The sequence below is a fragment of the Rhincodon typus genome, chromosome 9 (genome assembly GCF_021869965.1).
Source record: "Rhincodon typus isolate 14 chromosome 9, sRhiTyp1.1, whole genome shotgun sequence".
NCBI classification, from domain to species: Eukaryota; Metazoa; Chordata; class Chondrichthyes; order Orectolobiformes; family Rhincodontidae; genus Rhincodon; species Rhincodon typus.
The window spans coordinates 74,305,237-74,318,404 of record NC_063340.1 but is presented as its reverse complement, the minus strand read 5'-3'; the positions used below and the strand labels follow the sequence as shown (position 1 = coordinate 74,318,404).

General features: G+C 39.2%; 1 protein-coding gene across 2 annotated transcripts in view; it reads left to right on the top strand.

The window, feature by feature from the left end:
- Positions 1-3,210: 3,210 nt before the first annotated feature.
- The window catches only part of heatr1 (HEAT repeat containing 1), a 77,470-nt gene continuing 67,512 nt past the window's right edge, over positions 3,211-13,168 (top strand). For both annotated transcript variants that reach the window (XM_048601047.1, XM_048601046.1), the window contains exons 1-7: positions 3,211-3,356; positions 5,697-5,913; positions 6,377-6,518; positions 7,787-7,888; positions 8,398-8,538; positions 9,115-9,326; positions 12,727-12,920. In XM_048601047.1, coding sequence (XP_048457004.1) covers positions 3,215-3,356; positions 5,697-5,913; positions 6,377-6,518; positions 7,787-7,888; positions 8,398-8,538; positions 9,115-9,326; positions 12,727-12,920 — 1,150 coding nt within the window. In that variant the 5' untranslated portion in view covers positions 3,211-3,214. The remainder of the gene's footprint in view (positions 3,357-5,696; positions 5,914-6,376; positions 6,519-7,786; positions 7,889-8,397; positions 8,539-9,114; positions 9,327-12,726; positions 12,921-13,168) is intronic.

Sequence of the window (13,168 nt, the reverse complement as noted above, 5' to 3'; positions counted from 1 at the left end):
CTGCATGATTGGTTAATTTAGAAAACTTCGTTGCATTAAATATATAAAGCCGGTTTGGAACCCTGGACAATAGTGTAGACAAGCAGATAAATGAACAGATATTACATCACATTCCTTGCACAGGAAAGTATCAGGAAGAAGAGTAGTTGGGTGTGTGGAGCGTAGAAGAATAAGCAAAGGTGGAGACAGGAGGAAACAAACCCTCCAGAAAGTGGACAGGAATAGGTAAGATGACAGGTAATGGAAGTTGTGGGAGATAATCAAGTGAAGATGAAGGGTGATGTGTTAAATGCATGGAAAAATGTTTTACAAAGGCAACGAATGAAACCAAGGCCCAGCAAATAGTATGAACACCAGTTAATGATTCTTTCATCTACTTACACTTGCAATTGAAGGATGTCTGCATTTTTATTGGCACAGATTGCTGCTGCTGAGGCAGCAACACAACAGAAGCCTTTAAGGACTAGAAGAAAATGCCAGGGCCAGGCTGGCTGACCCCAGTGATTGGAGAGGAGTACCCAACCATGAAAACATTAGGCCTGCTGGCACAGCCATTGCTACCAGGGTCCATGAAGTCTTTGCATGGAGCCCCTCCTCTGAAACTGCTGGGATGCCACACTGATTTAGTTCACGATCCCCTGACTAAATGGAGGTCATCATTCCAGTACTATCAATAGGTCAATTAATTACCCACCCCAATTGACAAATACTTTAAGCATTACGCTTCCCACTGTTGGGAATATCCCAACGCAACAGTAGCATCAGACTTCCATCCTGACACTTGCCACCACCATTTAGCACAGATTTGACATTTTGGGCTTGTTTCTGGATTGATCAGTGAGATCATAAGACACAGGAGCAGAAATTAGGCCATTCAGCCCATCGGGTCTGCTCCGCCATTCGATCATGATTGATAAGTTTCTCAACCTTATTTGCTGCCTTCTTTCCCCCTTAACAATCAAGAACCTAACTATCTTGTGTCTTAAATGTTCTTAATGACCTGGCCTCAACAGCCTCCTGTGGCAATGAATTCCATAGATTTACCACTGTCTGGCTGAAGATGTTTCTCCTCCCTCTTCCCTTTACTCTAAGACTGTACCCTTGTGTCCTAGACTCTCTTGCTAATGGAAACATCTTCCCAACATCCACTATGTCCAGGTCTTTCAGTATTCTGTAAGTTTCAATTAGAACCTCTTTCATCCTTTTAAACTCCATTGAGTATAGACCCAAAGTCCTCAAACGTTCCTCACGTGTTACCTTTCATTCCTGGGACCATTCTCGTGACCCTCCTCTGGACCCGTTCAAGGGCCAGTACATCCTTCCTGAGATATAGGGGCCAAAATTGCTCACTGTTTTCTAAAAGTGGTCTGACCAGAGCCTTGTAAAGCCTCAGAAGTACATCCCTGCTTTTGTGGTCTCGCCCTCTCAAAATGAATGTCAACACTGCATTTGCCTTCCTAACTACCAACTCAACCTGCAAGTTAACCTTAAGAAAATCCTGGATTAGGGCTCCCACTGTGCTGTTCTGATTTCTGAATTTTCTCCCCATTTAGTAAACAGTCTATGCTTCTATTCTTCCTACCAACGTGCCTGACCTCTCACTTTCCCATGTTGTATTCCATCTTCCACTTCTTTGCCCACACTCCCGACCTGTCTAAATCCTTCTGCAGCCTCCCCACCTTCTCAATACTACCTGTACCTCCACCTATCTTTGTACCATCTGCAAACTTAGCCAGAATGCTCTCAGTTCCTTCGTCTAGATCATTAAGTTGTGGTCCCAGCACTGACCCTTGCGGAACACCACTAGTCACTGGCTACCATCCTGAGAGGGACCCTTTTATCCCCACTCTCTGCTTTCTGCCAGACAGCCAATCTTCTATCTATGCTAGTACCTTGCTTCCAACACCATGGGCTCTTATCTTACTCAGCAGCCTCCTGTGTGGCACCTTGTCAAAGTCCTTCCAGAAGCCAAGTAGATAACATCCATTAGCTCTTCTTTGGCTAACCTTCTCGTTACTTCCTCAGTGAATTCTGACAGATTTGTCAGGCATGACCTCTCCTTGGTGAAACCATGCTGACTTTGCCCTTTTACGATGTACTTCCAAGTATTCAGAAATCTCATCCTTCGCAATGGACTCCAAAATCTTACCAACAACCGAGGTCTGGCTAATTGGCCTGTAATTTCCTGTCTTTTGCCTTACTCTCTTCTTAAACAGGGGGTTACGTTAGTGATTTTCCAGTCCTTTGGGACTCTCCCTGACTCCAGTGATTCCTGAAAGATCGCCACTAACGCCTCCACTATTTTTTCAGCTATCTCCTTCAGAGCTCTGGGTGTAGTCCATCTGGTCCAGGTGATTTATCCACCTTCAGAGCTTTCAGTTTTTCTAGCACCTTCTCCTCGGTGATGGCCATCTTACTCACCTCTGACCCAGAGTCTCTTGAACTTTTGGGATGTTACTCGTGTCTTGCACCGTGAAGACTGGTGCAAAATGAGAGTGGGTTTAAACTGCTTTTGTCCATATTTATTCACTAGCTTTGGACAAATGGAATCTCTGTGTCTCTGGCAAAGGTCCAAGACCTGGCCTCATTCTCCAAAAGTGCTGTAATGCATCAAACATTTTTTAAAAAAAGGTTAAAATACTTTCTATCAAAAGAAAGACCAGCATTGTCTTTGTATCGTATACATAAAATGTTATTACCTAGTGACTGGTGTTTGCTTTCAAATGCTGAGAGATCTGTTTTCAACAATTTGCTTTTATTGAAATAAAGTAGGTGTTAAACTATTTCTAATTTATTTATGTGTTTCCCCAATAATTGTAAATGTTTACAAAAAGAAGTGTAGCTTGGCCTGTAGAATTGAGTAATATAAATTTAGTTTTCTTCGAGATAGTTTATTAATTTCTCCCATTACCTTGTCAGTGCTTAATCACTGCTTGGCTATCTATGAAAATGCTCTGGGAAAATGTTCTCCTGAAAAACTAGTTAAATATGACAAAAGCATTTCAAAGGAGAGCTATTACCTTACACCATGTGGTGCAATTTGTAATGAAGAAAAGGTTATTTGAAATGTAACTATTCAGCGAGTTTCCTTGCAGTCTTTATGTTTTACTAAAAGTTAAATTTCCATAGTGAAGAGTCTGACCTTGAACATTGCCGTGCATTCATCATTAGTTTTTTTATTTCATTTTTTTTCTTTCACCCTCAGGAAAGCAAAATGACCTCTTTAGCCTTTCAGCTGAAACGTTTGGCTCTACCACAGAATGATCCAAGTCTTCTGTCTCGCACAGTGACAGCATCATTGTTGTTTGATTGTAAGGAAGCTGCTACTGTTGACAGAGACACTTTCTTTGCCATAGGTAAGTGACTCATCCATCCTGTGCTCCCATCGGCATGTTTTCTTTGGGAGTTGTTACTACACAAGTCTTTACACTGCTATACTTGGCATAGATCTACCAGATTACTGTACCACCACTGACGGCATTTTGGCTGCCTCAGTTAATCAAATGTTGGAGTTTAACTTTCTTGAAGTATTCACATGTACACTTAACATCTTCATTTGCAAACATTCCAGTTTTTTGAACTAAGATCCCTCGCAGATAATCACTTAAAATTTATTCTTCGTTCCTTTTGAACCTTGTCATTTCTAAAATCATATATTTTGTACTAGTCTTTACTGTTGCTTGTTGCTGTGGCCAATACTCACTGGAGGTTCTAGCAGTGCACTGAGAGCACCATCCAAAACTAGATGTGAATTACTCTAATGGGGTCATCGATATATTAGTTACTGCTGCCTCTTATCCTGAGACAGGGTCCCATGGTTCCAGATAACCAGCCAGGGGAAATAACCCTTCCTGCATCTACCCTGTCAAACCCTGTAAGAACTTGTATGAGGTGACCTCACATTCTTCTAAGCTCTAGAGAATATAGACCCGGTCTACTGAATCACTCCCCAAGCAACAATCTGCCATCCCAGAGATCAGACTGCTGAATCTTTGTTGCACTCCCTTTGTGGCAAGTATGTCCTTTGTTCAGTAACCACCACAGTTTTCAGAAAGTAACCAGCCATTTTGGGAACCCCTATTTTGCTGAAGTTTAAGTAAAACCGCTGTGACACCATTTCTATTTGTCCTTTCTGTTCCTAATATGCCGCACACATAATCCAGTCACAGGTTCCAATTTGATTTTTAAACACATCTCATGATCTGTACATTGGTGACTGGGCTATCATTTATTGCCTTTTCCTATTGCCCTTGAGAAGGTGGCAGCAAGCCAGTTTCTTGAACTCATGCAGTTTTTTTTTGGGGTAGGGGTGTTTGTTTTTTTAATTCACTCATGGGATGTAGGCATCTCTGGCTAGGCCAGTATTTATTGCCCATCCATAATTGCCCAGAGGGCAGTTAAGAGACAACCACATTGCTGTGGATCTGGAGTCACATGTCGGCCAGGTCAGGTAAGAATGACTGATTTCCTTCACTAAAGGATAGTAGTGAATTAAATGTTTATTTTCAACAATCGACAATGGTTTTGTGGTCATCATTGGACTCTTAATTTCAAATTCGTTATTGCCATGGCAGGATTTGAGCCTAGGTCCCCAGAACATTTGCCGAGTTTCTAGGTGAATAGTCTAGAGATAATGCCACTGTGTTACCCTGTGATGTAGTGGTGGTAGCAGCAAGTACCCCCATAGTGTTGTTAAGAAGGAAGTTCCAGGGTTTTGATCTGTTGACAGTGAAAGAGCAGCAATATAGTTGCAAGTCAGGATAGTGTGTGGCTTAAACTGAGCCTGCAATTAGTGGTGTTTCCACGAATCTGCTCTTATTCTTCTGTTGATTCTATTTTCATTCCACCCTTTTAACCTCTCCCTTCACTATTACTTTTTCCAGCTGGCCCCCATGGAAATTTGTTTTTTCTATCGAGTCACATGTCATTTTGATCCTTTCACGCTCACCAGCCTTTATGCTGTTTGCTCCATTCTCCAACTCCACTAGTTCCTTTGGTTCCTTGATAACTATTTAGATTAGTAGTGCTGTCTGAATTTCACAGGTCTAGGAACTCTAATAGTTGATGTTTTGTTGTAATATTTTATGTTTCACCTTTCACCAGCTTGTGTAGCAGAAGCCACAACTTTTTAATATCTGTAGAATATCCATTTCCTTTTTTTGTCATAAATAATACAAAAATTCTGATTTTACTCAGCAGTTATTCTTTGCTACAATTTAAGATATTTGGCTTTTTTTTAATTTGGTACAAAGTTTTTTTCTGGTTAAATATAAAAATGGTATCAAAGGTGTAATGATTTTTTATACTTCTTTTCCAATCCATTCTTGCACATCATCTTTCCTGAAGATGTACAAACTTCCTCTATTAATTAAACAATTGCCATTCTGCTGGATTGGTTTAGGAGGAGACTTATTAAGAGAATGTGCATGCATGTAGATTTTACACAATGCAAAACAATTAATTTTCTTTAATCATGTTTGCAGTATAAAGGTAATATATACTGGACCTTCAAAATAGTCTTTTAGAATTTATAATGCATTAAGATCAAATCCTTTCATGAAGGTGTGTGACTCATGTTCTGAGCTTTGATTAAAATTAGTAATAGATTTTTCTTTAAATAGGAAGGTCTTGTGGAATAATACCTTTCTTTACATTACTTCGTTGTTGTTCTAACACTCATTTCTCTAATCACGTAGGATGTACAGGGCTAGAGGAACTTATTGGAATTGATCCGGCTTTTGAAGAATTTCAGTCGACACTCTTCAGCCAAGCTGCCAAAGGTCTAGAACGTAGTGTTCAGACTAAAGAAGTGAATGCCAAGCTCAATGAGAATATTTTGATTTTTTTAACACGCTTATCACCATACTTCATGCTAAAGCCAGCCCAGAAATGCCTCGAGTGGCTTATTCAAAGGTAACGCGATGAAACCAGTAATTTGGAATTTAGAAAATAATTGATTCCCTTTTTCTTAGACAAGCATATTTGAACCTATATTTGAAAGTCTTTGTTCTTAGTCAAAGTGACCTGCATTCAACCTGTATCATCTTATGAAACTTAGGCAATTGCAATTTTTTTTATTTTGCAGTAACCAATATGAGCAAGGAATCAGCAAATTAATTAATTAAAACATATTAAAAAAATTTGCTGCATGATCGTATTTGTGATCGTAACACTCCTTGTTTTTGAAGCAGAGTAACAGTTATTTCCATTACGTAATAATTACAGCAATGTGATCTTAAAAACAAGAACAAAAACAAAGCTGCTGGAAAAGCTCAGCAGGTCTGGCAGCATCAGTGAAGGGAAAAATCAGAGTTAACGTTTCGGGTCCGGTGACCTTTCCTCAATGGTTTTAACTTGTATGTACTTGTTTCGCTAGGTTCCACATTCATCTGTATAATCAGGACAGTTTGATTGGCTGCATTCTTCCCTATCATGAGACCAAAGTGTTTGTCAGAGCCATTCAGCTTCTTAACATCAGTTGCCCAACTCATCGCTGGCATTGGCTTATGCCCATACAGGTAAAATAAAATGTTCAAACAATGTAATTAAAGCCTGCAGATCTGAGGTTTTTATTCTGCAGTTATCATATTTGTGACATTCAATGGATGGGAATAATTGATGTTCCTCAGGTTTTATTTCAGCACTTTTAAACTAAAAAATTCAGCGATAACAGTATTTAACTTAGATGGCTATTTGGTGAAAATTGTTGAATGCATTTGGAACAGTCTGTAATTTTCTTGCCTGTCAAAATTGCTTTTAAATTGACTGACTGTTTCCCCAATCTGGTTTGTAAATTCTACTGCTGAGATTCCTTTGAATACAATTCACCCTCCAGCTGGGGTCCTAACCTGCACCTTGCTTCCCCAGAGATGGCACAGTGTTTAGCACTGCTGCCTCACAGCACCAGGGACCCGGGTTTGATTCCACCCTCGGGCGACTGTCTGTGTGGAGTTTGCACATTCTCCCCGTGTCTGCATGGATTTCCTCCGGGTGCTCCGGTTTCCTCCCACAGTCCGAAGATGTGCAGGCTAGGTGGATTGGCCATGCTAAATTACCCGTAGTGTTCAGGAATGTGTAGATTAGGTGGGTTATATCTGGGTGGGATGCTCTGAGGTTCGGTGTGGACTTGTTGGGCCGAAGGGCCTATTTCCACACTGTAGGGATTCTATAGTTCTATGAACATCTAGTCAGCAGCACATTCACTGATGGTGATGTCACTGCACATGGAACATGCATCCACAGTAACTATATTGTGTAATGAATGTCACTCTGAAATTCTCCAAGAGCATGGCTGATGGCAAATGACTGTCTTTTCACTTTTTGGGTATATTTCCAGTGTAAAATATTTTATCAGTGCACCTCATGGATTATGGAGGTATTTGTTATACATGTTATTATTATTGATGACCTGACAAATGGTTATAGGAAAGCCCCCCAACCATGCGACCATATTGACAGCTGCTAGCTGTAACTACACTGAGATCACTCAGTCTTCACCGAAGTACCGGAAAGTGTGCATCTGTTAGATGATGTAGGTGAAATTGAGGCAGAGAGAGAAATGAAAGATTTGATTAATCTTATGTGACTTTGTGGGACATGATGTCTTTTGTAGCGCGTCTGGTGTAGCTGAGATACAAGATGGTTTCTGAATGAGAAAAAGTAATCAATTCCACCAAGATATGCATTCTGCTATGACCTGAATCAGCCATTCTCTACTTGGTTGATGTAGCTGTAGATATTGCAAACCATGATTCAAATAAATTGTATTTTTCCATTGTCTGTCCAGAAACATGGCGTCCCATTGGCAAGAAGTACATTAATTACACATTGTTACAAAGATCTGAACTTTATGGATTTCATCTGTAGTCTGATAACCAAGGCTACCAAGGTTTGTACATTCAACCTCAAGTTTAAAAGTTTTAACTTCACTTGTAGTCTAATTTGAATTTTTGCCCTGAATATTTTCACACACACAATTAGAAAACGTGACTTGTTCAGAAAGTGTACAATTATAATTGTAGTAGTGGTACAAAAGTTCCTTAAAGAAACTGCAAATTATGGTACCAACTGGTGCAGGCCAGCAAGCTCCAAGGCTTAATGCCTATCTTGTGCTCATTTTGTGATAGAAACCAGCAATTGTGCCTTTACTATTTCAAGACTAAGGCATGATGAAAGCAACCAAAGTTGTCCATCCTGATGTCAGTCTGAGAGTAAAATAGGAAATTCTATGTACATTTGTGTCAGTCAGCCCAAAATCGGTCTCGCATTTGATGTTCTCCACAGTTGAATAAATTAGAAATTTACTGAATAGGCTCATAAAGGAATACTAACAACACCTAAATTTAGGAATTTTGATTATGAAATAATTCTCATTATCAATTTCTATTTTTTCCCTAGGCATTTGCAGATTATCCTGGCAATCCAGCACAACTAAGGGTTCTTTTTTCTTTTTATGCATCCACCATTGTGCTAGCATTAAATGCTGTGGAGAAAATAACAGACACCATAGTGGCCAAACTGCTTCCATATATCCAGAAGGTAATAAATTGAGCATGTGTGAAGCTAAATCATATGGATCTTATTTACTTTCAACTAATAATAAATATCTTGAAATAAAAGCAATCTACTGCAGGTGGTAGAAATATGAAATCAGAACAAAGTTCTGGAAATACTGAGCTGCAATTCAGTTCTGTGGAAGAACCCTATTCGATTCAAATCATTAACTCTGTTTCTGTCTCCAGACTTGCTGAGCTTTTACAGCACTTTCTGTTTTTATTTTACAATGAATATCCTAATTTTTTTTGCTGGTGACATCTGCACCATTCATTTTGTAGAAAAGTGCAAAATACGCTAAGGGATTGGTGGGGGGGGAGCATGGGTTCACCATTGCTCCTCATTACCCATTACCCAGTATATACCCTGACTTCTTAGCTTCAGTTATTGATATCAAGCATATGTATCAATGTCATTTGCTGCAGTGATCTCTGATTTGCATGCTCCTTGTTGGTTACCCTCGCTAATAATTTTTGAATGACACTATTTATTTGTGTTATACTGTGCTTGTCATCTATTTTGTGGAAATTATTGTATAACACATTTTTCTTCAAATTTTAGGGACTGAAGTCTTCGTTTGCAGATTATCGAGCTGCTACCTATATGATAATCTCTCAGCTTGCTGCAAAAGTTGTCATGGAACCTTCTCTGATAAAGACTCTGGCCCAGCAGATCACCAAATCACTTGTGAAAACACCATCACTTGTTCGAGAAGGTTTGAGTTGCTTGATAGTTTTACTACAGCACCAAAAGAGAGAAAGTATTAGTGAAAAGTAAGTGCATTATTTTCTCTTATAGTCATTTGGTAGTGTAGAACTTGGGTATTCCTGAAAAAGGACATTTTTTTTAAAGCTTTTTGTCTGAAGAATTGACAAAAATATACCAAGTAAAGGGAAATCAGCATTTATGGTGTTTGAATGGAGGGTCTGGAACTAATTCTTTACCTGAGAGTAATAAATCCAACTATCTTCTCGCTTTCTCAGGAGCACAGTTTTATACATCCACCTTTCTCCGAAGACTTATTCAGTACTGACTAAAACTGAAAGGGCTCCCTGCTCAGTTACGGGCGTCTCCTGTAAGCTTAACAAAAGGTCCAGAAATTTGGAACAGACCTTGATGCACATTTGTTTACCTTGCTTGGTCATAATCCCTGCTAATTTGCACACACAGCCATTAGTTCTGAAAGTTAGTTCTCACATCTGTTTTAAAAGAAATCACCATTGCTGTAGAAATACTTACAAGTTAATCATTAATTACTGACACAAAGAAAAATCGATTTTTCACCAATTCAAACTTAAATAATACTAAAAATGTATTTTGACATTTGCTTAAAAAAATTTGACAGTGTGAAGAATTAAGCTGACAAATTAGGATTGTCATTTAGGTTCGCATTGTGGCAGATTTGCATGTAGTGGGAGTTATGCATTTTAATACATAGGACCCTGTCTTTTCAACAGGACAAGCATGAAGGCTCACTGCACCTGTTTCAATTCAACAACGTAGGAGCACCCATTCTCTGGCTCACTTCTCAGGGACATACCTTGACCAGTCAAAGTCAATCTGCCTCATTCGAAATTTAAACAAAGTTTGGCAGTTAACTGTCAGCCAGTTCTAGCCAGCACATAATAAGTCACTTTTTTTAATTGAACAGTGGCATCTCCGTTATCCAGTATAACAAACATGCTGTCAGTTGATGGTAATACTGGACAGGTGGCACAGTGGCTCAGTGGTTAGCACTGCTGCCTCGTAGCACCAAGGACCCAAGTTCTATTCCAACCTTGGGTGACTGTCTGTGTGGAGTTTGAATGAATCTGCATGGTTTCACACAGTCCAAAGGCATGCAGGTTAGGTGGCATGCTAAGTTGCCCCATAGTGTCAAGGGATGTGCAGGTTAGGTGGATTAGCCACGGTTAATGCGAGATTACGGAGACAGCATGGGGGTGGGGTGCTGGGTCTGGGTGGGATACTCTTCGGAAGGTCAGTGCTGACTCGATGGGCTGAATTGCACAGTAGGGATTCTATCATTCTGAGTCAGATCCCAGAGTGGAACTTGGCTTGATAGATCATATTTTTGCATTGGTTAGAGTGGTGGTTACTCTCTGAAACATGTTCACATGCAACTGCAGATGTTCTTTAACAATTTTAGAAGTGTAATCTGTACTTGGACGTGTAGTAGAAGGCATACTGCTTTGTCAGTTCAGAGCTAATAATGCAAAGAAGAATGATGATAGAAACTTTTGTAGTGATTCAGTTTTTGAGGTGCTACATCAATTTTGAGGAATAATTTAATTTCTGCAGGTTGGCATTTAAAGCCCAACCTCACTTTCAAACAAGTTTTATTCTCTTCACATTTGTGCTAAGCAAATTTATCCACTCGAAACAAGCTCTGACAAGTTGTATAGTTAAACTAACCTGCCAGAGCCATTATGAAAGTAGAAGTTACATTGGTATCGTACTTACATTACTAGTCTAAGCAGAGAATGTGAAATCAATTCCCAACATTTTTTATGAAAAAGGAGCCAAATTCTCACAGTCCATTATAGCCTTGCAAATGTGAACACACAGAGAGAAATGTGCTTCATGGATCTACATACTGTGATTAGTCATAAATGCCCAAGCACAGCATTTTGAGATTGTACCATACTGGTATTTTACGGAGGTATGTTTATTTAATTAGCTTTATGTATTGAAAAGCATAAGGCAGAGGTATTTTAAATGTATTCTTTCATGGGAGATGGACATCGCTGGTTATTTTTGTTGTCCATTCCTAACTGCCCTTGAGAAGAAAGTGTGCTGCCTTCTTGTGATCCTGCAGTCCATATGATGTGGACACACCAACACTGGTGTTGGGAAAAGGAGTTCCAGGATTTTGACACCATGGCAATGAAGGAATACCAGTATGATATACAATCAGAATGGTATGTGGCTTGGAAGAGAACTTGCACATGGTGGTGTTCCTATATAAGGGATGTGATAATAAAACACTTAAGAAATACAAATGGTATTACACAAAGTTGACATAGAAATTGTGTTTGACAAACCTACTGGAGATTTTCTTAGGATGTAACCAGGAGAATAAATGGGGGAGAACCAGTGGGTGTGGTGTAATTGGATTTTTAGAAAGTTTTTGATAAATTCCTACAAAGGTTATTTTGCGAATTGAAAGCACCTGGGATTGGTGGTAATATACTGGCATGGACTGAGAAGTGGTTAGCAGACAGGAAACAGAGAGTCTGACTAAATGTGTCATTTTTGGAGTGGAAGGCAAGTAGGATATAGCAGGGATCACTGCATGGTCTCCAATTTTTCACAATATGTATCAATAGTTTGGTTGAGGGAATCAGGAGTTTCCAAGTTATCTGATAACACAAAACTAGGAGTGTGAGTGGTGAGGAGGACATAAAGAGGCTGAATGGCAGAGTATTATTTAAATGGTGATAGATTCCGAAAGGTTGATGTACAAAGACACTTGAGTGTCCTTGGACATTAGTCACTGAAAGTAAGTATGCAAGTGCAGCAAACAGTTAGGAAGGTAAATGGTATGTTTGTCCTCATTGCAAGAGTACACACAGAAGCAAGGAAATCTTACGCAGCTGTACAGGACTGTACAGCTAAAGTATTTTGTGAAGTTTTGATCTGCTTACCTAAGAAAAGGTATACTTGCCATAGAGGAAGTGCAGTGAAGTTCACCACACTAATTCCAGAAAATTTCTCATATCAGGAGAGTTTGTGTTGACTGGGCCTGTATTCCCTGGAGTTTAAAAGAATGAGACAGAATCTTGTCGAAATGTATACAATTCTGACAGGGCTGAAGAAGCAGGATACAGAGATGATGTTCTCTGGGTGCTTAATAAAAACACTAAACTTGTTTTTATTCCTAATGTACATTATGTTCATTGTATTTTAAAAAAAAACTTGCCAGTAGTTATTTAAGCAGCTACCACCATAAGTAATGGTCTCACATCATAATTTTTTCTTCCATGTGGTCACTCAACTGCTTTATAATTTCCCTTTTATTCTCACATTTCCAGAAACTTTTTTTTCTTGTTTCCTATCGCTGAATTGATGTATGTCTTTTATCTCCTATGACTGATCAGGAGAGGAAACACTACAAGGTTCATAATTTTAGGATTCCTACTCCAGCATCTGTTCATTACTTTCTTTATTTTGCAGGACCTTTAATCACCTCTGTAACATTCCTGGCCTCATTACAACTCTCCAAGAGATTGATACAAAGTATAAAGTTTCTCCTTTGCTCCGATGTTTCCTCCCGAAACTGATACATACCATTATCAGAGGAGAAAACCATAGAATTAGAAGCAAGAGCAAGCCATTCAGCCCATCGAGCCTTCTGCACCCGGACACAGGTATATTATCTAACGATTTGCTTAATATACTTGCTGTGTTCATATATGCGGTGAAATAATACTGGATATCAATGGACAAAAATTTCTGTGTCTGGCCTGTCGTATTAATATGCTTAAGGTCTTTTTTTGCCAAATCTGCTGTTTTTTTTCTGTGGTTCTTACTGCCAATTTTACAAAATTTACCGTTAATTTAAATGAAAGATTACAGTGGCGTTTCAGCATGACAGTTAAATGTTTCAAAGCATTTC